The sequence below is a fragment of the Eurosta solidaginis genome, chromosome 5, assembly GCF_040869045.1.
Source record: "Eurosta solidaginis isolate ZX-2024a chromosome 5, ASM4086904v1, whole genome shotgun sequence".
Lineage (NCBI taxonomy): Eukaryota > Metazoa > Arthropoda > Insecta > Diptera > Tephritidae > Eurosta > Eurosta solidaginis.
In genome coordinates, this window is record NC_090323.1 from 198,277,690 (window position 1) to 198,302,092 (window position 24,403).

Genomic DNA, 24,403 nt, shown 5'->3' on the forward strand with positions numbered 1-24,403 from the left:
TGTCAGCATAAGCTGATACTTAAAATGGCCAAACGGCTGTGCTAAATTTATGGAAAATTAAAAACACAGGTGCAGAGACACATTATCATATCACTGACAAACGTATGTTGTTTATAGAGCCACAGCTGAAATATTTATGTAGGTAAATCGGTGGATGGAGCGAAAAGATCAGCAACTGAAGAAGGTTGGACGAGAGCATTCCAGCATTCAACGTTGTTTCATGGAAATGCTCTCTCACTCCAAGACATGTCAGTCGGAACATAGGCAATTTACCACCAAGTTTTATTATCCTTAGAGGATGTGCCCTTTGCCACATACATATTTTATATTATTATCTTTGTTATTGTTATTGTTACGAATATTAGCAAAACTAAGGAGTGCTGCCAGCTCTAAGCCGATCTAAGCAGTGACGTGAATGCACATCAATAATTCAATCATTATGTATCTACATAAACGAATCAATAATTGCGTCTACACATATGTACACATTCCGACGAGCAACATTTACATACAAGGCAGCGAGAGATGAGATGTCACACACCGATGAATTTACTTATACGCTTATGTGTGTGCGGGAGACTGTAAACTACAAACACATGCATATACCTTATCTGAGTTGTCACAAGAGAGAGCAATAATTTGTGCACGTAGTTGTGGCTGGCGATTTTGTAGCCGAAACAACTAGTAACTTCTGGAAATCGAAGAGCCTAGAAGTATGCAGCGTAAACTATAAAAGCGGCGCCAGCGAGTAAGAAGGAATTCAGTTTGATTTGAATTGTCAAGCAGTTACGAGTAAGACGATATCTAGCGAGCAATAGCACTATTATTTTGAAAGTCAGTTTCCTTTAAGATATCAGTTTGGTTATTAAGCTATTCGTTGCACAGTTTGAGTGTTATTGTGAAGTACTTAATAAAGGCCATTTTTCCATCATTCAATATTGGAGTTATTTATTCAACAATTTAGTGATTCGAACTTAGCAGAAGGGCCAATAAGAGGATTTGCGAGTAAATTCGTTACAATTGGTGTCAGAAGAGGAATTGTTGAATAAATTCCAGAGGACAACAAGGACATGGCAAAGTTCAGTGAATTGAAGATCCAGCAACTAAAGAAGGAGTTGGAAGCCCGTGGGATGAATACAAGCGGCGTTAAACTCGAACTTCAGGCACGGCTACGAGAGGCAATGGAAGCAGAAGGAATTGATGTGGACGAGTATGTTTTTTATCCTGATGAGGACGAGACAACAACAAAAATTGAAGAGAAAAATGAAACACCGCAGACAATGGCGAACACAGACCTGAACATGATATTGGTTGCAATATCGGCACAAATGTCCGAAATGTCATCACAAATATCTACCAACATGTCATCACAATTGGAAGAACAGAAAACGTATATGTCATCACAGATGGAATCCCAAGAGACACGAATAACATCGAAGATTGAAGCACAAGAAACGCGAATGTCAGAAATGTCGACACAGATTACATCCAAGATGGAGACACAATTGGAAGAACAGAAGACATATTTGGCATCTCAACTGGAAGCGCAAGAGGCACGTATATCTGAAATGTCGGCACAAATTTCGGAACAGGTATCAGCGCAGCTCTTTGTGAAACTGGAAGAGCAGGATGCAAAAATTTTACAACTCGAGGACAAAATTGATGCCGAAATAGAAGCGTTAAAAGGTCGTATGGAGCAGTTACAACTAAACCGCCCAGCTGTTTCAGCGAGTAATCCAAAGGTAAAGACACCATCCTTTGACGGTTCTGTTCCTTTTCAGGTCTTTAAGCTACAGTTTGAGAAGACCGCAGCAGTGAACCAATGGAATGCTGAAGATAAAGTTGCAGCTCTGTTCGTGGCACTGAAAGGGCCTGCCGCGGAAATCTTACAGACCATCCCAGAGTACGAGCGGAACCACTACGAAACATTGATGAGCGCTTTAGAGAGACGTTACGGAAGCGAGCATAGGAAACAGATATTCCAAATTGAGTTGCAAAACCGCTACCAAAAAGCAAATGAAACATTGCAGGAGTTTGCTTCAGATATTGAAAGATTGGCTCATCTTGCAAATGCGGACGCACCCGTGGAATACACTGAAAGGGTAAAAATCCAGAGTTTCATAAATGGCATACGGGACGTGGAAACGAAGCGAGCTACATACGCAAACCCAAAGCTGACATTTTCTGAAACGGTATCACATGCATTGACTCAGGAAACGGCCTCACTATTGAGTAAACCAGCATACAAAGCTCATCGTGTAGAAGTGGAAAGACCAGATTGGGTAGACACTATTTTGGAAGCACTGAAGGGATCACAACAGAAAAATGCCGGAGTTATTAAATGTTTCAAGTGCGGCAACCCAGGTCATATTGCACGACAATGCAGCAGCGGTCCCAATAGCTCCAACAATGTGGGTGGTCGTAAACGCAGAGCAGAAGGTGATGAGCAAATATCCAAGACCACTCAATCGTTAAACTAAATCGAGTCAGCCGCAAGGGGCGACAGCTGGCTCCCGCAATTGAATGCCCCATAATCTCTATCTCGCAGATTGGAAGAAGATCGAGCAACCTTACTGTTGGAGGACATGTGGACGGAAAGGAACGGTTATTGACTGTAGATACGGGTGCATCTCATTCCATCATTCGAGCGGATTTAGTCAACAAAAAGATAAGACCATTGCTTGGAGCAAGATTACGTACAGCCACGGGAGAGGACACCCAGGTAATTGGAGAAGTAGAATGTGAAGTCGCAATTGGGAACGTCATGGTAGTACACAATTTTATAGTGGCAGAAATTGTTGATGAAATCATAATTGGAGTGGACTTCTTAATCGACCAGGGCATCAAGATCGACATGCAAAGCAAGACGATGCGATATAAAAACATGGATGTACCACTTAATTTCGGCTACGAGAGAGGCTACAGCAGTAAACGAGTGCTGGTGGAAGAGAGTCAGCAAATACCACCAAAATCCGAAGCAGTCATCTGGGCAAAGGTTGATGGAGATTGTGGGACAAACAAATTGTGGGTTGTCGAAGCAGCAAACAAATCAGCACTAAACATACTTGTAGGAAAAACCCTGGCTATGACAAAACAAGATGGACGTATTCCGGTAAGAGTACTCAATGAGTTCAAGTCACCACTCAAACTGACTAAAGGAGCTATTTTGGGAAGATGCCAAGAGGCTGAAGTGGTTATTAACTGTGAACAGCTCCAGGAACACGTTTCAGCTAGTAATACTGATCTTTCAAATGACATCACGGCATGGATGCAGGGACTAGAGGAAGCATATCAGAGTAAGGCAAAACAACTGCTCCTAAAGTACGCGAACATATTTGACCAGGATGATTCTAAACCAGGCCGCACCAACGTTGTGAAACATCAAATTGACACTGGAGATGCGAGACCGATCCGTCAAGCTCCACGTAGTGTTCCACTGGCGAAGCGGGAAGTTGTGAGTCAAATCATTCAAGAAATGAACGACAGCGGCGTCATCGAACCATCAGCTAGTCCATGGAGCTCACCGGTAGTACTTGTAAAAAAAAAGGATGGAAAAATGAGGTTTTGCGTGGACTACCGGAAGTTGAATGACGTAACGAAAAAGGATAGCTACCCATTGCCAAGAATTGACGACACTCTGGACTCGCTATCTGGTACGAAATGGTTTTCCACGCTGGACTTGAAAAGCGGCTACTGGCAAGTGGAGGTGAAGGAGGAAGATAAAGAGAAAACAGCCTTCAGTGTCGGTGATGGTCTTTGGCAATTTACAGTGATGCCTTTTGGACTTTGTAATGCACCAGCTACTTTTGAGAGACTCATGGACCAGGTACTGAAAGGACTACATTGGAAAACATGCTTGGTGTACCTGGACGACATCATCGTATTGGGCAAGAACTTTGATGAACATCTTAAGAACTTGGAGGAAGTTTTCCAGAGAATAGCTGGCGCTGGTCTGAAGTTAAGTCCCAAAAAGTGTGCGCTGTTTAAAAAGGAAGTCAATTATTTGGGTCACAAGGTAACGACAGAGGGCATCTGCACTGCGAACGAAAAAATAGAGGCTGTACAGGATTGGCCAAGACCACAGAATCTACATGAATTAAGAAGCTTTCTTGGGCTGTGCACATATTACCGCCGATTTGTACCAAATTTTTCCAGCGTAGCCCATAGCCTCCATGAGCTTACAAGAAAAAACAAAGCTTTTGAATGGAAGAAGGAGCAAGAAGTGGCTTTCCAAACATTGAAGGAGCGTTTGTGCACTGCCCCAATGTTAGCATATCCGATTCCAGGAGCAACATTTATTCTAGATACAGATGCAAGTGGATATGCTATAGGAGGCGTTTTATCACAACTGGTCGATGGACAGGAGAAGGTAGTTGCATATTACAGCCGTTCGATTGGGAAACCAGAGAGGAACTACTGTGTTACGCGGAGAGAGCTGTTGGCATTGGTAGAGTGCATTAAACATTTTCACAAATACCTCTACGGCCAGCGATTCCATGTCAGGACAGATCACGCAGCATTGAAATGGCTTCTGCAGTTCCGTAATCCGGAAGGACAATGGGCACAGTGGAACAGTTTGGAATTGATATCCGGTTGCTTGCATCGAGTATGGGAGAGTGAGGATGGTCAGTGCAAGAAGAAACTTATAGTTGTTCCCAGAAAGAGGATTCCTGACGTGCTCAGCGAGTTGCACAATGGTCCAAGTGGAGGCCATCTTGGAATCACGAAGACACTCGAGAAAATTAAGCAGAGATTCTATTGGGTTGGTTGTCGTCAGTCGGTCACCGAGTGGATTGCCAATTGCGAGGTATGCAACAGAGCGAAAGGGCCCAAAACCCGAAGTCGTGGCCAGATGAAGCAGTATATTTCAGGTGCACCATTTGAAAGGATCGCCATGGATGTCGCAGGTCCATTTCCTACTAGCAACCGCGGAAACAAATACGTACTGGTGGTTATGGATTATTTCAGTAAATGGCCAGAGGTATACCCAATCCCAAACCAAGAAGCAGAAACAGTAGCAGAAGTGGTTAAAAACGAATGGGTTGCAAGGTATGGTGTACCAATGGAGTTACATTCTGACCAAGGCAGGAATTTTGAATCAGCTGTGTTCCAAGAACTGTGCAAGAAGTTGGGCATTCGAAAAACACGGACAACTGCATTGCATCCTCAGTCCGATGGTATGGTGGAACGTTTCAATAGAACATTGGAGGAGCATTTAAGGAAAGTAGTCGACAAGTACCATAAGGACTGGGATACACACATATCATTATTCTTGATGGCCTACCGATCGGCAGTACATGACACAACGGGCCAAACTCCCGCAAAGGTAATTTTTGGCAATGACCTTCGACTGCCAGCTGATTTGAAGTATGGGATAGATGCCGATGCGGAGAGGAATGTCAAGAAATCCACTGATGTCTTAGAAGAAGAGCTGAGAGAGATACACGATCTGGTAAGGCAACGAGCAAAGATTATGAGTGACAAGATGAAAGCGAGGTACGATAAAGCAATTAATTCGGAAGGGTTTCAGGAAGGAGATTTGGTGCTGCTATACAACCCACAACGAAAAAAAGGTTTGTCCCCGAAATTGCAGTGTAACTGGGAAGGCCCATACAAAGTTGTAAAACGGATCAACGATGTAGTGTACCGCATACAAACCACTACCAAACCACGAACCAAAATGAAAGTGGTTCATTTGGAGAGATTAGCAGCGTTTAGATCGAGAGATTTGTCTGATCGGGACGATCAGACTTAGGTGGAGGGCAGTGTTACGAATATTAGCAAAACTAAGGAGTGCTGCCAGCTCTAAGCCGATCTAAGCAGTGACGTGAATGCACATCAATAATTCAATCATTATGTATCTACATAAACGAATCAATAATTGCGTCTACACATATGTACACATTCCGACGAGCAACATTTACATACAAGGCAGCGAGAGATGAGATGTCACACACCGATGAATTTACTTATACGCTTATGTGTGTGCGGGAGACTGTAAACTACAAACACATGCATATACCTTATCTGAGTTGTCACAAGAGAGAGCAATAATTTGTGCACGTAGTTGTGGCTGGCGATTTTGTAGCCGAAACAACTAGTAACTTCTGGAAATCGAAGAGCCTAGAAGTATGCAGCGTAAACTATAAAAGCGGCGCCAGCGAGTAAGAAGGAATTCAGTTTGATTTGAATTGTCAAGCAGTTACGAGTAAGACGATATCTAGCGAGCAATAGCACTATTATTTTGAAAGTCAGTTTCCTTTAAGATATCAGTTTGGTTATTAAGCTATTCGTTGCACAGTTTGAGTGTTATTGTGAAGTACTTAATAAAGGCCATTTTTCCATCATTCAATATTGGAGTTATTTATTCAACAATTTAGTGATTCGAACTTAGCAGAAGGGCCAATAAGAGGATTTGCGAGTAAATTCGTTACATTATTATATCCTCAAGTAGAAATTATGTTTTCGCCGTCGATATACCTAATTTATTAAAATTTTTAGCTTCAATTGAACCATTAAAAAAAGTTTTAGGTGCCCTAAAGCTGTAAGGCAGTGGTGTACCATGGCGTATGAGTAACATTAAACCATGGACTGTTATAAACAGGAGGTATTAAGGAGGGAAACAAACTGTAATTCCTTATAAAATCGGAGTACTTCAGAAAAATATATTTTCGAACTCCAATTTTTCTATTCGAAAGAATTTTTTTAACCCGTACTAATGTGTTATGAGTCCGAATTAAAAAGTTAAATCCGCAATTTTATTTTTTAAGGACAGCATAAAAGTTTGGTCCTATATTTATGGAGCGGTTTATACAATGAGACGAATATCTCAATTTTATCAAAGTTTATGGCACTGGCGACCGCCGTGGTGTTATGGCAGCATACTCCGCCTAGCACACCGAAGACCCCGGTTTCACGCCCCGAGCAAAGCAACATCAAAATTTTGGAAACACGTGTTTTCAATTAGAAGAACATTTTTCTAGTGTTTGGCGAGCACTCCGAGTGTATTTCTACCATGAAAAGCTCTCAGTGAAAACTCATCTGCCTTGCAAATGCCGTTCGGAGACGGCATAAAACAAGTAGGTCCCGTCCCGCCAATTTGTAGGAAAAATGAAAAGGGGCACGACCCAGATTTGAAGACAAGCTCGGCCTAAAATCTCTTCGGAGGTTATCGCACCTTACATTTACTTATTTTTTATGGCAAAAAAGCAGATGCAAGTTTACTATGGAAAAATATAAAGAGTAACAATTCCAAATCAAGATATTTAGCAAAATCTATTCGTAAACAATTAGTGTCATTTGGATATGCCTTTGTATATTTATAGGGTCGGAGTTTTATCCTTTTGAAAAGGGTACGAAAAATAAAAAGGGTGTATGATTCGTTATGAAAATTCTATGGATATCCCGGGATCCCATAAACTTTGGTCTAGGACAATTCTTTGGCCATACTTTATCGAATCAAAAAAAAAAGCTATTAAAATGGGTTCCTAGTACAAAGCGCTTCGTAGAAGGTGTTGCTTTTGACGTAGAGTATATATTTAGTGAAGCGAACATTTGAGCCATGCTACCAAGGCGGCCAGTATAGGCAAACAAATTAAAAGGAGCACGACGCGAACGGAAATATAAAATAAAATAAATAAATGCTAGGCGCTATAGCCTCCGAGAGGTTTCAGGACGAGCTTCTTAGGGAGCGAAGGCCGGTGATCATATATTTGAATAAACTTCAGTCGACGCAGTTTACAAGTTATGCACTGACGATACGTCGCAAACTATGTCAGATTTCCGACACTCGCTAGGATATCTCTCTCTCAATTCTTGCTGAATGATTATTTCTCTGCAAGTTAATATTTTCTATCATCATCTGGCGAGTTAACATGGCTAATTAAAATGCAACAGGTCGTGGTGTGCGTTGAAGCCAGACGCAGAATTTTACAATACATGCCCCTTAGTGACGCGCTTTTATTGAGGCGATAGCTGAAGGAAGGTAGATAAGCGTGGTCTCTATTAATTAAATATCCAGTCCGGACCAAAATTTATATGTGCAGGTAAGAATACAAAAATAGTTTATCTTATGTATAAGGGCCATTCTAATGTTTATGTTTACGACTTCCAGATCGGCAGTGGTTGATGGAACTATATACCATAGACGTACTGCACAGTTTGATGGCTTAATAGGTTTAGATCGTTTTCATACCTGTCTATTTTTTGTGAACATCTTGAGATCACTTTAGGGTTCAGCGGTGGTGTTGTGCACCTTGATGGCATACGGCTAGGCCGAGTGTGATTTCGAAGCTCCAGCTCCTGGCAAGGTATCCAAGGCATAGAATACATTGAGGAGGTGTCCTAGTCGTATATGTTCTATGATAATGTACAATGTACGTAGTGTGAGGGCCCAGGAGCTGGTGGTCTTGTTTCATATGTATGATATTCCCGGAAAGAATAGATGGTACAGGGTTCGGTATTTTCTCAGTACTACGAAGATTGTAGCTATGAGAGGCAAAAAGTGATATGAAGGCGCCGTATGAACTGACCAGCAACAAATATTGAGCTCTGTTTTTAAGGCAGTTGTTCTACTTGTCGGAGGTGCGCATAGTGCGGATCGCACGACGCCATTGAGCTAGAACAGCACAAACCAATGAACATTTTAAGGAAATTTCAGAATTCACCAAAATTCGTTCAATGTATGTATATTGGAAGGATTTTCAGTCATACCTTGTCAAATTTGTTCTGGGGACAAACTGGTTTCAGCGCTGTGCCATCTTCAGTGTTATTTTTTGTTGTAGAACTATCACTGAAGAAGGCACATCATCGAATACCGTTTGCATCCTAAAGAAATGTGATAAGTGATGACGGAAAATCGTTCCAATATATCTACGTTAAACCTGAGTGCTTTTGTGAATTTTTGTTAATATTGTTACGAATATTAGCAAAACTAAGGGGTGCTGCCATCTCTAGGCCGATGCTAAGCAGCGACGTGAATTCACATCAATAATTCAATCATTATGTATCTACATAAAGGAAACAATAATTGCGTCTACACATATGTACCACGTACGTATACGAGCAGCGGAGTGGCAATGCACAAACACATGCATATATCTTATCTGAGTTGTCACAAGAGAGGGCAATAATTTGTGCAAGTATTACCCAAATGAGAAATTATACATCTGTAGTTGTAGCTGAGAAATTTATAACTAAGTAAAATTCGGGAAGCGCCTAGAAGATGCCACGAAGAAATCACAGAGTATAAAAGCATCAGCGGTAGAGGCGATATGGGCAGTTTCGATTAAGACGCTATCTAGCGAGCAATAGCAGTATTATTTTGAAAGTCAGCATCATTTGAGCTATCAATCAGTTTGGTTATTAAGCCAGCTAATTGCAAAGTATAAGTGTTATTGTAAGTACTTTAATAAAGGCCATTTTTCGATTATTCAATATTGGAGTTATTTATTCAACAGTTTAGTGTATGAACTTAGCAAAAGGGCAAATAAGAGGATTTGCAAGTAAATTCGTTACAATATATAAAAATGAGTGACTGCGTCGCAACGTGCCACAGGGTCACACAATAGCTGTACCCTAATTTCTTTTTCCGGCAGTTGTAGTAAAGCCTCTCTTTCTTGGGCCTCGGTTAGACTATAGACCTTACCGGAGCAAGGGAGCGAAGCATAACAACTAAGACGACTTGGTTATGGACTTAAACTGAAAACTTTAACTCAATAACAATTTCGAATGCTTAACAGTTAAAGCAGTACGGTGAGGGGGGGCTGGAGAGGGGGGCTATGTAGTTTGATTAGCTGTTCAAACCTTAGTTGATTACTTGCCTATTTTTGCATATTAGAGTAAATAAAATGAAGAGAATTTGATGTGTTGCAATGCAGCTTGCTTGTAACTATTTGCTTAACTGCATAAATGTTAAATATTATTAACTACATAATTACATATATGGTTATGTATGTGGTTGAGACACAAACTGGCATCAGGCAGTTAAGAAACTCACTCAGTAGTCATTCATTCATTATGAACGAGAAGTGCATGCACTTGAAAGGCACCTGAATGACTTGGCTTTTACAGTTACTGGATGGTTGGTTTAGCCTCATATCCACAAGAGCCAATAATAATTTATAATATTTACCGTTTGAATTATGTACATACATATATATTAATAATTGTGCTTGTAACTAAATGTACAGAATGTAAGTAATTGAAGCGCAACTGTTGAAAGAGATTTATGGTTTATAATTTGTATGTATGATTTTAATTGGGAATTTCTAAAACTTATTTCAGTTGAAACCATTAGTTAATATTTGGACATCAAACGATTCTGAAGTTCATATAATTTGATATCTTTCTTGCATTTAATTGAAGTTAATTTTAATCAACGACGAATCCGCCAGTTCAACTTGGGTTGAATTACATCAAAATATTTCATACCTTATTTTTTTACCTTTTACTGAAATTCCCTCTTCCAATCTCTCTATGTCTGCGTCTATCTTATTTAATACGATTATAACTATAAGCTTCACTTATCAAGCAAGGAGTCAGCGCCCTGGCAACCGCGCCATGGTTGGTAGCAATAATTTCAGGTCGGAGTGTATTTCTGCCATGAAAAGCTTTTCAGTTAATACTCATTTGTCTTCCGGCTGCCGTTACGAGTCGGCATAAAGTCGGCGAAGAATCACACTTGCAAATAAATACTACTTTGGACTAGGTAGGCATTTGAAAACTAAAGTCCTCTCTTGGAAAACGGAATTCATTCTGTACAAGTTACTTATCGTACCCGTGGCTATACGGCGCAGAAGCAGGGACCAAGTGACAACATCAGGTGAAGCGAATGTGGGAGTGTTCGAGAGAAAAAGTTCTTTCAAAAAGTGATGGCTCTTCACCTGTCTGCAAGGGCGAATACCGAAGAAGCTTTAGGGATGAGCTGTGCGAGTTTTACGCAGACACCAATATAGTCCAGTGAGTTTAAACACAGCGGCTCTGCTGGCTAGGTCATGTTGGCGAATAAGAGATGACGAGCTCGCTAAAAAAGTGTTCTTACCAGAACACATCTATAGAAGCAGAGGAAGAGGACGGCACCTAACTCCGCTGGAAGGCGGAAACGAAGAAGCGACTGGCGACGGGTAACCGCCAACTAAGTAAGTAAGTAAGTAAGTAATATTGCCATCACTTGTATGTTTGTATCTACGTTACTTTCTTTTATACCAAATAATGCAAACAAATTTTACATAAACGCACCGGTACTCGTCTTACGGTTATGTTTGAGTGTAATTTGGTTTTAGTAAAACAACATGCTTAATAGCATGACTTTTGCTTCGTATTCATATTTATCGACCTTCATTTAACCCTCCACTTCTACAGCCTTTTATTCTACCACTCTCTTTCTGTATTGAAATTTTTAGAGGGACAAATTTTAAAAACTAAAGAGGTTACTACTAAAGCAGTGACCTGAAATTAATCCTGCCCTCTAAGAAGATACAGAGGCAATTCGAATTGGAATCCGAAAGCAGCTGAAGGATATTTTTAAATTTGCATAAGTCGAAAGCGCTAGGTGTTCTGGGATGAATAAAGGAATCTGTTGACGTTATGAAAGAACTTCTGTGCATACATTTAATGCTCCAGCGAGACAGCAATATCGAAAAAAGTTCTTTTAAAGAAGAAATAGTACAGGGGCTGATAAACAAGAACAATTAAGTAAATTTTGTTTTGTTGATTTTCCGACTGGGTGGATGATTGATGTGTATTTAAATGATTTTCCGTAATCTGTTGAAAAATTTTGTTTGAAGACAAACCAGTTTCGGGGTTGTATCATATTTAGTATCTTCATATCAAATTTGGTAAGGGATGACGGTAATCTCTTCCAATTTCCCCTTGGCTCTTATTGGCACACATTTTCTTTCGAGACTTAATGCGGAGAAGTCGATCTCGGCATGAGTAGTGGCACTGCCCGGTCCAAATATAATATTCCTTGCAATCGTACAACCATCAAACATCATGCCATAAAATATGTAGGTCCCATCCGGCCAATTTGTACGGAAAAATTAGAAAAAAGGGCACAATGCGAATTGGTAGAAAAGCTCGGCTAAAATCGTCACGAATCTGAATCGCACGAAGTATTTATTATTTTTTATGTTCTTAGCATAGATAGAGCCGTGGAATAGAAGAGATACGCCTCAGATTTCTGGGACTTTTTCGAGGCCTTACACAATATGTCAACAAGGGCGATATTGATTTGAATTTAATTAAAGTGTATCCCACTTCTTAGAGTTGCGGAAATGTGAGTACAGTGTTTCAAGTTAGTGGTAAGTGTGGGGTCTGCAGTATGATGTGCTGAAGATACTAAAGGAAAACTATGTAAGCTACAGCTGTCTGTGCTCGCCAGATGAGGGTTCGAACTAATAGAAGTGACACAATTCCAAAGGGATTTAGGGGGTTGATAAGCGCAATGCAATACTCTATAGCTTGAGAGCTTCCGCAATCCAATTGTCAACCTTAGCTTCGAGAGGGGAATAATGTTACAAATATGCATGTATCATACATATATTTATATCCTCATTGAACTAGGAGTGGGGAGGCAAGTTGGCCCATCATGTTCAATGTGGTCATATTAAATCATTCCCAAAGTGGTTAGGTTAGTACCTTAATGTTGCTTGTTAGCGGAACGTACCGGATCTATACTCTGAAGAGGACCAACAACACAAATAACGCTCCCCAAGACCTTCGGGGAGTGTATTAGCGTTAATACAACAACAACAACACAAGATTAAAATCTAGAACAGCAATCGGTGTGGGTTTCGAGAAAACTTTTAATCTTGGTGAATAGAGCAGAGTTCTTTTATAATATAGGTCCTAGTTCATAAAAGGATTAAGTCATAAAATCGTCTTTGGTAACACTATGAAATATTCAGTCAATGTAAATTAAGGCAGTCCAATTCAACTTAGCCTAACCAAACCATCCTTGTTTTCTCTTCCTTTTACAGCTTAACTTTTCCTCCTCCATACCCACGCCTCAGTTTCCCAGTTTCTTTCTCCTTGCTTTCTTCCTTTTCGTCTTGACATTTGCCTTTCCTCCCACTACCTCTACTAATCCTCTCTCAATTTTTTCACTTCATTTTATTCCTATATTTTCTTCTTCTTCTTCTCTTGTTTTGTTTTCTTTTCCATACACTCATATTTCTTTTTTTCTTCTTCCTCTTCCACTTCTTTTTCTTTGCATTCCTCTGACACTGGTTTTCCAACCTATAACGTATCTCACTTTATCTTTATCTTAATCTTTATCCTTATCTTTATTTTCCTGATTTTATTCTTTTTATCTTTCTTTCTTTAAGCTTTAACATTTCCTTATCCTGTCCTTTTCCCACCATCCCTGCTCCTCCTTCTCACAATTTCTGTCTTGCCACATCTTCTTGTTCTTTCCACCTCTGTCCACCCCTGCTCCTAACTTACTCTTTCCTTTTCTTTCCTCTTCTCTATAGAACCCCCTTGACGTAACTCAACCAATTCACGAGCCTCACATTCATGGTTTCTATACCAATTATTTGAGATTCCCATGAAATGTCTTTGGAATTTTTCCGAATTCCGCCTTTTCCAGAAAGATTCTTGGCTGACTTGCTTATACGCCCTATTCGATCTTTTTCACCTCCACCTAATTTCTCCCCCTTATTATCAATTATATTGAAATAGCTCACATACATGATAAATGTTCTCTAATAAATGCTCCTTAAAGGGAGCTCTACCATTTCGGTAATATACAGTCATCTTATGTAGGTCACTAATATGTTTAAGTTATGTGGTGAGCTTTTTAATTTTTTACGTCGACGTCTACGTACACCTTTAATTTTCTACTTCAGTACTCATTTGACTTACCTTAATTGAAATGTTTGTATAATATCACCGTCCATTTGTATGAATGTATTATTCTTGGCAAAGACGAATGTCTTTTCCTGACCCGTTTCAGCAAACGTCAGCTCAGGGCCACGTTGATCGAATGGCACGGGGTTGTTATCTAAAGCATCACCGCCATATATAGGACCAGCCGTATTAGGTGCGAGCTGAAGTGAAGACTCTGTGGTGCTGGGCTCATTGGTTGTGGAACGTAGGAATGGTGGTAGTGTGTCTGTAATTAGAGAATAAATGTGTGGCTGTATCAGGGATCGGAATTAAGAAGAAGAAAAAAAAATAAAAACATTTTTTCTTTGGTATTCAGCTTGCAAATTTTTCTACCGCACTCGTGAAATGAGATAATTTTTTCATTTATTCCAAAAATTCAGAAAAGTAAATTTTTTTGTTTTAGCTTTTTCAGTTAAAAAAAAATTTATTTTCAGATTTTAATCTCTACGTATAAATAAAACCAATTCTCCTCCGTAGAGGATGCTGAAAGATCTGGTGGCTGATCTCAGCATGAGCCACCTACTCATCGGAGTGGCCGCAAGTGCAAACCACGTATATAGGGAAGCTCCAATATCTAATGTCATATAAAAGACTTGTCTATGTAGTATAAAAAATACGCGATAAGCGTAAATTTTCTTGTGGTTCGACGACTTGACTCATTTTATAAATCCTGTAGGAAACAGTTTAATAGACCCAAATGCCTCGACATCGAGTCACAATTGCTTAAACAAGCGAAGACAACTTCGCGAGGAAACTGCACTGGAGTCGAAAATTTCGAGGACACCACAAGGCTATGGTGATTGCTTTGAGGGACGGAAATAGATAAGAGCTATTTGCAGAGGCCTTACAGAACCTGCACCAGCACAGAAGTGGAAAGTTTGGAGCTGCTTCAGGATACACATTGTACCGGAAACATGCAAGCGCAGTAGAAGCACCTGCAACAAACATGACTCTAAATATACTCCATGACTGAGAGGAGTTTTAAATGGGCAGCTTGACCAGATGGAATTGTTCCTGCACAGCTTATTTACTTTTCGTAGATAACAGCTAAATATCTGCGTCACATGTATGCCGCCTGCTTGGCTGTCACTATATTCCTTCTATAAACCTTCTCATTATGGGCCAAAGGTCTACAGATCGATCAGTCTTTCGTGCATCGTACTCAAAACCCAGAACAGAATAGTCAGCAACTTCTGGCGTTCTTTCCCTCCTCTATGGAACCTTACGGTTACCAGGAAGTTTGTGGCATATGCTGATGACCTATTGCTATAAATTCCTTCAAACTTTGTGTGATCTAATGAAGGACAGTCGTATGATGGCCAGCCTTGAGCAAGCCGTCAAACCTTTACTTGTTGGGTAAAGTACACAAACCTATTATGATCCGAATCTGTGGTTCCCCAGGAATAATGCCAAGTAAAACTCTTCCGATCATTCTTGATATGCTACCCTTGGACCTAGAAGGATACCGAGCTACGACAGCGTCAGCCCTCCGTTTGAAGGAGGCGTCTAATGGGACTACAGGAATAACTGAACACTATAGACAATTCTAGTTATCTTCCTCGATGCACTGCCCACTATGCGACCCCAACAATTGCGGAAGCTGCAGTTTGGATATGAAGAAATCTTATTTTTATAAATAGCCAAGTGCTATCAAATACCTTGGCTCTTGCTCATTCATTTCTCAACTAGAACTAAACTGTCACCGACATCTTCAGGAGGTTGCTCAACAGAACCATGTTCCCCTTACATGTGTCCCGTGATGCAGATACATTGAGGAAAACTGTATTGCAGATGAACTTGAACAAAGAACACTTAGGTATGGATGGGTGTACCTGGGTTGCCACATGCACGCTAATTGTAAAAAAGTATATCTACTGTTAAACCAACGGCAGATGGTTAAAAAACTCCAGGGTGTTGGACATCATAGTGTGACGAATATTAGCATCACTAAGCTGCTACTAAATAAATGTACAACAACAATAAAGCAGCCACTATTATGTAGAAGGCGACGAAGAGATATCCCACACACACAAATATGCAGCCATCAGCTGAAGTAGTTACTCACACATACACACACATAATATGGCTATGGGAGAGGCGTGGACTACAGATATACATGTATATAGGTGGTAACTACCCAAGCATGAGCTACAACTGTTCGCGAAATTACTAGACCTTAGGAGAAATGGGTGAACGAGGAAACCGAGAGTATTAAGGCAGCGCAAGCTGAGTAATAACTAATCAGTTTTGATTTAAGCACGCTTTGGCTTTGAAGTATATTTGTGAAGTATAACTGCACTACTCCAAAAGTAGTCTAGGAAAGATCATTTTGCAATACAGAATAGTGCAGTGATTTATTCAACACTTTAGCGATTTGAACGTTAATACAAGGTTCAAAAAAGTGGAATTTCCCGAAACTCGTTACAATCTTAAGAATCTTAAGGGATCCCCTCTCATTTACATCCTAAGTATAGTTGAAATTTTCACACTTGTAGGAGTGCGCGCAGAAAAGCTAGGAGCGCCCTATCGTGGATCTGTATGTGCTGTAAGGACGACGAAGAGAAGAAACAGTGGATAAGCGGCGCCAAACACCACTGTCTGGGAGTTCTCATATGCATTATTTCGTTTTGTCAGTCAGTTATAACTCTTCAATTCTACTTTTATTTTTTTAACTACAAACTATGGCTATTTCCAAAGTTCAAAATAAAAGTTTCTTAGATCTTTTTTCATTAACGACCTAACTGTGGCGATCTCTGCCATCTGAGTCCCAAAAAGAGAGTCATATATATATATATGTAAATATCTAATAAATGTTGTCACTTACGTGGTCCACCTATACAATGATACAAGCACTCAGTCTCCGTATTGAAACGATTCTGCGGGTTACCCTCACATCCGCCCCATATGAAAGTCGTACATTCATTGGATAAAGGTTCATAGCGCCATTTGTAAATGTATTGCTTGCAAGGACCTGGATCACCAGGCCCAGTGCACTTTTCATATAACTTTTCTCTTGGCAATACCATGATGTTGCTACTGTTGGCGCTAGTGCCAACCACACCAATGCCACCCGCATTATTTATACTGCCACCAATGTTGATTACATCGATTGTATTGCTGCCTACGTTTACGCCCAAGATGCCACTATTGCTGCCACCGCCGCTGCTGCTGCTGCTGCTGCCTACAGAGCTCAAGCTGTTGTTGTTTAAACCATTGTTATTCACATTTGCATTGGGATTTCCTAATGGATTGTTGTTATTATTGTTGTTACTATTACTATTTACATTACTATTTACACCGGCATTGCTGCCACTTATATTGTTGTTGTTATTATTATTGTTACTATTACTATTCGAGTTTAAACCGCCGATTTGTGTTGCTAGTGTGTTGATGGCTGCGGGTAGCGCGGCAGTAAGTAGGAACGTTTGTGTGATAAGTAAAAGTAAAAGTAGGCAACGATGGTAATGCCATGTCGCCACTTTATGCGAACGCATTGTGTTGAGTTTTTTTTTCGCTGGAAGTAGAAGATATGGAAATTTATTTAAGTGTTAGTGGTATGTTTAAATAAAATGTTGGAAGCATTTAATAATAGAACTTTATTTGAGAATATATTCAATGTGCTTAAATAGTTAAGAGTTGTTTAGAAAAGCTGGTAATTAGCTTAGGTTAGGTTGAACTGGCCGGTCCATGAGGACCTGACATAGACTGAATAAGTCCGTAGTGTTACCAGAAGTTTGTTTTAACGACCAAACTGAAAACCCCTATCAAAAACATGGACCTATGTTATAAAATAACTTCGTCCTCTTGGCAAATACTAGAAACTTCCTAGGATTTAAGCCACTTGTTGCTTCTAGATCTGATAGCTGTATCACTCCCAATAGCTGGAGTCTTAGCCTGGCAAGCGCAGGGCAAGAGCACAGAACGTGCTCAATCGTTTCCTTCTCCAACCAGCACTTCCTACATCTGCTATCACTGACCAAGGCTAATTTAAATGCATGTGACGCCAGAAGGCAGTGTCCAGTCAGAATACCCGTCATGAGTCTACAGTCCTCTTTTTTTAATGATAGAATCAACTTTGTTAGTCTAAGGTTGTAAGACCTGCACATAATCTTCGACACTTTACAGCCCCGCGCTTGAACCCACGCCTTTCCCGCTTGATTGATCATGTGCATCTCTCGCCTTCGCTTAATTTCGCCCAGTCTAATTGCCCCGTCTACGGAGCAAGCTTCAAAGAATGCGCACTTTTTAGCTAGTTCATCCGCTTTTTCAATGCCATCTATTCCCATAAGCCCTGGGACCCAATATAGATGTTGCAGTTGTTAACGCTATATTCTTTGCTACCAGGTTTACAGGTGGAATGTGCAGAATGGCATACAGTGCAGCTGTCGGGGCTGTTTTCAGGGCTCCGGTAATGCTAAGCATCGATAGTCTGCATATCCCCTCTAATTTTTTGAGGTAGGTTGCTTTTTGTGTGGCTTTCCACCAAACAAGAACACCATAGTATAGGATAGTTAAGCCTGTAAAAAGCCAATGAGAAAGAGAGGGCGATAAGCCACATGTACACCCCAGCATTCGTTTACATGCATAAAGTGCCGTTGAAGCCTTCTTCACCCTCTACTCCACGTTGAGCTTCCATGACTGCTTATTGTCTAGGATGATTCCTAGATACTTTTTGCAAGGTTTATCCTGTAGGGTCACCCCTGCTAACTTAGGCCTGATCCAATTTGGGACTTTGTACCTCTTTGTAAACAAGACCATATCCGTCTTATCCGCGTTGACTTTCAACCCGACATTTGATGCTCAGGTATGAATATCCCGATCCACCAAAGAGCTAATCATTGGAAGACACTTTCCACTTATGACAATTGCAACATCATCCGCGTAAGCCGTAAGTTTTACGGGTCCCTCATCAAATCGCCTGAACAGTTGGCTGATGACCAGCGTCCACAGCAGATGTGATAGCACCCCTCCCTGCGGCGTTCCCCTGTCCACTGATATCGTGTCCTCGAACAATCCCCATTGTGATGTAATCTTCCTGCAATTTAACATGCAGCCGATCGATCTGGTTAAGCAGGATGTACTTTAATGTAATTAAGACCATCCATAATCGCCCATTTAGAGACGTTATTGAATGCTCCGGCAATGTCTAAGAAGACATTGATGGTAATTAAGGGAAAGCTAATTATTCAACATTTTTAACACAAGGCTTCTCTTTTATGAGAAATGGTTACGTTAAATTTTTACAAAAATGAGAATTTTTACATACTTAATTTTAATGATTTACCACGTATCAGCACTAAATTGCTTTTATAAGACTTTCTTGCCTGTGGGTCTTGTTCAAGATCCCGACAGAGACTCCAGCAGTAATCGGCCATCATATGCGTGTCCCATCTTCCTTCAAAAGCTGATGACGTGTGCGGTACTGATGATTCGTTTGATTGCAGAAGTGGTCGCTGTGCAGAAGACAACGTCAGCTAGGACCATTTGTTTTTGTTTCCGAGTTTATTCCAGTAATGTTTACCACACAAAAATAACTATCATCATGATGATTCGTAGGTTCCTGCCATATCATTGGTGTCTTAAATTTGACAGCGGATCCATTCGACCATTGTCGCAGAGACACAACATAATTTTGGCACGCAGTTTTTGGCACCTTTGGCTTCTCTTCATCGCAAATTTTCACTCCAATGTAATTAAAATATCCTGTTTTAACAAAGTCCGTGATGACTTTACGAAACTTTTTGAAGGTATATTCACCACAAACAGCACAGAAACTATCTGCATCATTCAAACAACGCCGTCTTATTGTGGCCATTGTTAGAATCAGAATTAATTGTACTAATTTTAAAATAAAAGCCACGAAAAAATTGGAGATGTTATAAGAAAACACAATAAATACTCTTAGTCAAAGCCAACACGATCGAACAGTAATTGAAAAGTGCAAAGCGAAAGACGCAAACTTCAATTTCATTTTCATTTTTAAACGGTTTTATTTAGTTTGAGTTGACAGGCCGCTAGGTGGCGCAAGGATAGAGATATTCACAAAAATCGTATTTGTGGTCCGATTTGATGTGGTCCATATTTGGAACACATAATACATACATGAATAGAAAGCGACCTATGATGCCCGGTTTGGCTCACATTTGGAACAAATATTGCATACAGTCCAGTAGAAGTGACATCAAAATATTTTGGAGTTGGAGGAGGGACAAGCATACGTGGCGCAGAGTCGAGTAAAGTCTTTGGAAGGATTATGCATTGAGGACTTAGGTTGTTACAAATTGTCAGGAAAGAGTCCTTGTAATAATGATTCACTAAATGAACTAAATAGAATGAGAAATAATAGGCAATTAAATAAAGACTAAAAACTTGAAAATAAAATAACTAAAAAAAATTTTTAAGTTAAACGGTTTTATTGAAAACAATACTTACATGAAATAATAATAAAAATACGAAAAGCTAGAAAATAATTAGGTAGGTCCTAGGTACTAGTCATCACACTCCTTATCAATCTAGAGCGTTGATCAGCCAATTAAATAAAAGCGTTGGACGCGTCATATTTCTATTGATAGTCATAAGTAAAACCAACTGAACCTTAATCACGATATGCTACGCCTCACATTTTCAGAAATTTCACGCGCCCTACGCTTTTATTTAATTTTCTGATCAGCGCCCTAGATTGATAAGGAGTGTGATGACTAGTACCTAGGACCTACCTAATTATTTTCTAGCTTTTCGTATTTTTATTATTATTTCATGTAAGTATTGTTTTCAATAAAACCGTTTAACTTAAAATTTTTTTTTTAAATATTTTATTTTTTTTTTTATTTATTATTCGTTCAGTCTAAAAAGTACAGGCTTTCTTACAGACTAGCTTGGATATAGGCTCATTCATAGCATAGTTCGTTCTATGAGTTGCTTCGATAAATAGTCTATTATTCCGTAGATAACGCGGAGGAACATAAGGAATGAATAAGCTAGATACGTCGGAACAGCTAATGTTAGAGTTTATAACATTATAGGCAAACGTGAGTGAGAAACAAGTTCTTCTGTCACACAAAGCCTGAAGACCGAGCAATTTCCGCCTGCTAGTGTACGATGGGAGACCATCGGGCCAATGAAGCAAACGCAAAGCAATTTTTGTAAAAATTTCTTGAACTCTCTCAATTTTGTGCGATTTAGCTTCATAAAATGGATTCCATATTATTGAGCAGTATTCCAGACGACTTCTTACCAATGAAGTATAAAGTGCCTTCAATGTCATAGGGTCCTTAAAATATTTTGTGTTACGTGTAATAAATCCAACCATTGAAAAAGACTTCGAGGCAATGAAATCAATGTGACCTGAAAAGGAAAGTTTAGGGTCAAAACACCCAGATCTTCAATTTCATGACAGCGATTCAGAGATCTGGCATTTAGTCTATATTTAAAATATGTTGCGGTTGTCTTTTTAGAATATGAAATAACACAACATTTGTTTGTGCTTAGGAGCAAGTTATTGTTTGAGCACCATTCGGCAAAAGAATTGAGATCGGATAGTAAGTTTAAGTGGCCGGAGGTATCACGGACTCTTAGAAAAAGCTTGATGTCGTCTGCAAACATTAGACATTTAGCGAACTTGAATTGCTGAGGCAGATCATTGATAAAAATTAGGAATAGTAGAGGACCGCAATGGGTACCCTGAGAGATTCCTGACCAGGCGTTGATAAGCAAGGATGACCTATCGGCTCCAATTGAGACAACATATAGCATCATGTTTTCCAAAAAACTTGAGAAGAATTTTAGCAGGTTAAAATTGATACCATACATCGCCAGCTTGTGTAGCAGTATAGAATGATCGACCTTGTCAAACGCTTTAGAGAAGTCCGTATAAATAACATCAAGTTGCTCTTGGCTCTCAAAAGCACCGACAATTTGATTGGCGAGTAAAGCTAAATTAGTGGAAGTGGAACTTTCAGGAAAGAATCTATGCTGGCACTCAACTATAGCATTACCGATGTAATTGAATAGTTTACCATGCAATATATGATCGAATACTTTTGCCAGAGTACTCTGCTTATCAATCGGTCTGTAGTTGCATTTTAAACTATTTGTTTTTGTATTGGTTGTTTAATTTAACGAAAGTTTAAGAACAAAAACAAAATAATGTCGATCACTTTCGCTGAGTCCTTCTTATTGACATTCCTTTAGGTTTTTTTTTAATTTTCGTTAAATGAAATGAATGGTGTGATGGTAGCGTGCTCCGCCTACTACTCCGTATGCCCTGAGTTCACACCCCGGGCAAAGCAACATCAAAATTTTAGAAATAAAGTTTTTCAATTACAAAAAAAATATTTCTAGCGGGTCGCCCCTCGGCAGTGTTTGGCAAGCGCTCCGGTATTTCTGCCATGAAAAGCTCTCACTGAAAACTCATCTGCCTTGCAGATGCAGTTCGGAGTCGGCATAAAACATGTAGGCCCGTCCGGCCAATTTGTAGGGAAAATCAAGAGGAGCACGACGCAAATTGGAAGAGAAGCTCGGCCTTAGATCTCTTCGGAGGTTATCGCGCCTTACATTTATTTTTTTTATTTTTTAAACAACAAATACACAACAAATACAAAAACCAATTGTTTAAAATGAAAGAACAGAGGCAAATAATAAATGAAGTAGTAAAAAAATTGGGGTTTGCTTTTGTAAATTGTTGCATTTTTTGTTTTTGCAATTCTCTACTCCTGTGGGATAAGTTTTCGGGTAGTCGAAAATATCTCGAAAACTAGAGCAGTTATAAAAAAAGTAAAATGATTTATGATATCAGCACACAAAATTACATCGAATGTGATAAAAATTTCCTTGGAAAATTTTAAAAAGTGGAAATTTGTTCCGCAATGTAATTTATAGACAGATAATCTCTAATTTTTCGATAAATTTTCAATAATATATCGATAACCTTCTGATTACAAATTGATAATTTGTCGATAATTTTATGGCAACATAGTCATAACTTTGCGATAAATAATATATAACATTTCGATAATAAATCGATAGCTTTTCGATAAAAACCGATACCTTGTCGATAAAAAGTCTGTAACTCAGTGATAACCTACGTTACTGATAGCAACTTTAGTACATTTCAATAACAAATCGTTACCACTTCGAAAACAAATTAATAAGACACCGTGTCGGCTTCATTTCTGACTTCTTGTCATTCCGTTCGATTAAAAAAAGACCCAAAAGCCTCAGGTAATGACACAATATTCCTTCTTGATGACAACTCTTGCACACTTGAAATTGTTCACTTCTTTAAGACCGTGGAGAGGCTGATATCCTCCAAGCCATCGCTACAAGCATCAAAGGAGCTACCGTCACTGAAACATTGAAATAAAACCATAAATATATGTGGCGATTACAGGTTCCGTTTCGCCAAAGGGGAAAAGACGAATGTTAGAGTGCCTGGAGTGTTATTACGAGCACTACCTTTGCCGCGCGCGTGGGCAAATTTCAATATTTGGCCCAATAGTCGGAAAGCTCTTCCTCCACGACGAAACTTTGCCTAACTGATTAAGGTCGAAGGCCTTCGGGAGTGTTACCGATGTTAATGGTCCTTTGTCGCATGCAGATCCGGAACGTTCCGGTACCAAGCCCGACCATCTCGGGTACCATCTCGGTGCAATTTGGAAACGAGACATCAAAACCAAGAAGAATTAAACAAGGGGTGCGACAGGGTGGTGTCCTATCCCCACTTTTGTTTAATTTCTACATATCTAAGCTAGATTCCCCACCAGAAGGAGTTACTATCGTTTCCTATCGATGAGCTTTGCAACAGAATAAACGTCTACCTCCCTGATCTCTCCAGTTTTTTCGCCTCGCGAAACCTGGCATTATCACCGACTAAATCCTCCGCGACCTTATTTACAACACGGACATTCCAAATGTCGACCATTTTGAATATCCACGTCGATGGTACTACGCTACCGACTGTCCTACACCCCAAAATCTTGGGTGTGACGTTTGATCAGGATCTACATTTTGGTGAGCATGCAGCCGCAATTGTACCGAAAATCCAGAGCCGTAATAAAATCCTCAAATCCCTTGCTGGCAGTACTTGGGGAAAAGACAAAGAAAAGCTCATTACCACATACAAAGCAATTGGCCAGCCGATTGCATGCTACGCGTTCCCTATATGGTCGTCAAGCCTAAAGACCACTCACTGGAAAAAGCTACAGGCCTGCCAAAATACTGCCCTCAGAATTGCCACAGTTTGTCTTCTTATGCCCCCAGAACACCATCTCCCATCAGGGAGAGAAATGAGATGCTAACGAAACAGTTCCTGTTGAACACCCAGAAACCTGGGCATCCCAACCGGCATCGGTTTGATGAGCCAACACCGCCCAGGGGCTTAAGGATTCATCTCCGTAAGCATTATGAGGAAATACGGTATCTGAGAACTCAGCCGTCTGAAGCCAAAAAACACAAGCGGGTCCTCAGCGAACTCCACAAACAGACCTTTATGCCAGGAATTTCCCGGTGAATCCAG

The 24,403-nt window shown here is 40.0% G+C and overlaps 1 protein-coding gene across 4 annotated transcripts in view; it reads right to left on the reverse strand.

Moving 5' to 3' along the window:
- Nucleotides 1–24,403, reverse strand: part of axo (axotactin) — a 296,029-nt gene that overhangs the window by 198,213 nt on the left and 73,413 nt on the right. For all 4 annotated transcript variants that reach the window (XM_067787399.1, XM_067787402.1, XM_067787400.1 and 1 more), the window contains exons 2-3: nucleotides 16,715–17,404; nucleotides 13,867–14,116 (exon numbers count right to left, since the gene is read on the reverse strand). In XM_067787399.1, the coding sequence (XP_067643500.1) occupies nucleotides 13,867–14,116; nucleotides 16,715–17,384 (920 nt within the window). In that variant the 5' untranslated portion in view covers nucleotides 17,385–17,404. The remainder of the gene's footprint in view (nucleotides 1–13,866; nucleotides 14,117–16,714; nucleotides 17,405–24,403) is intronic.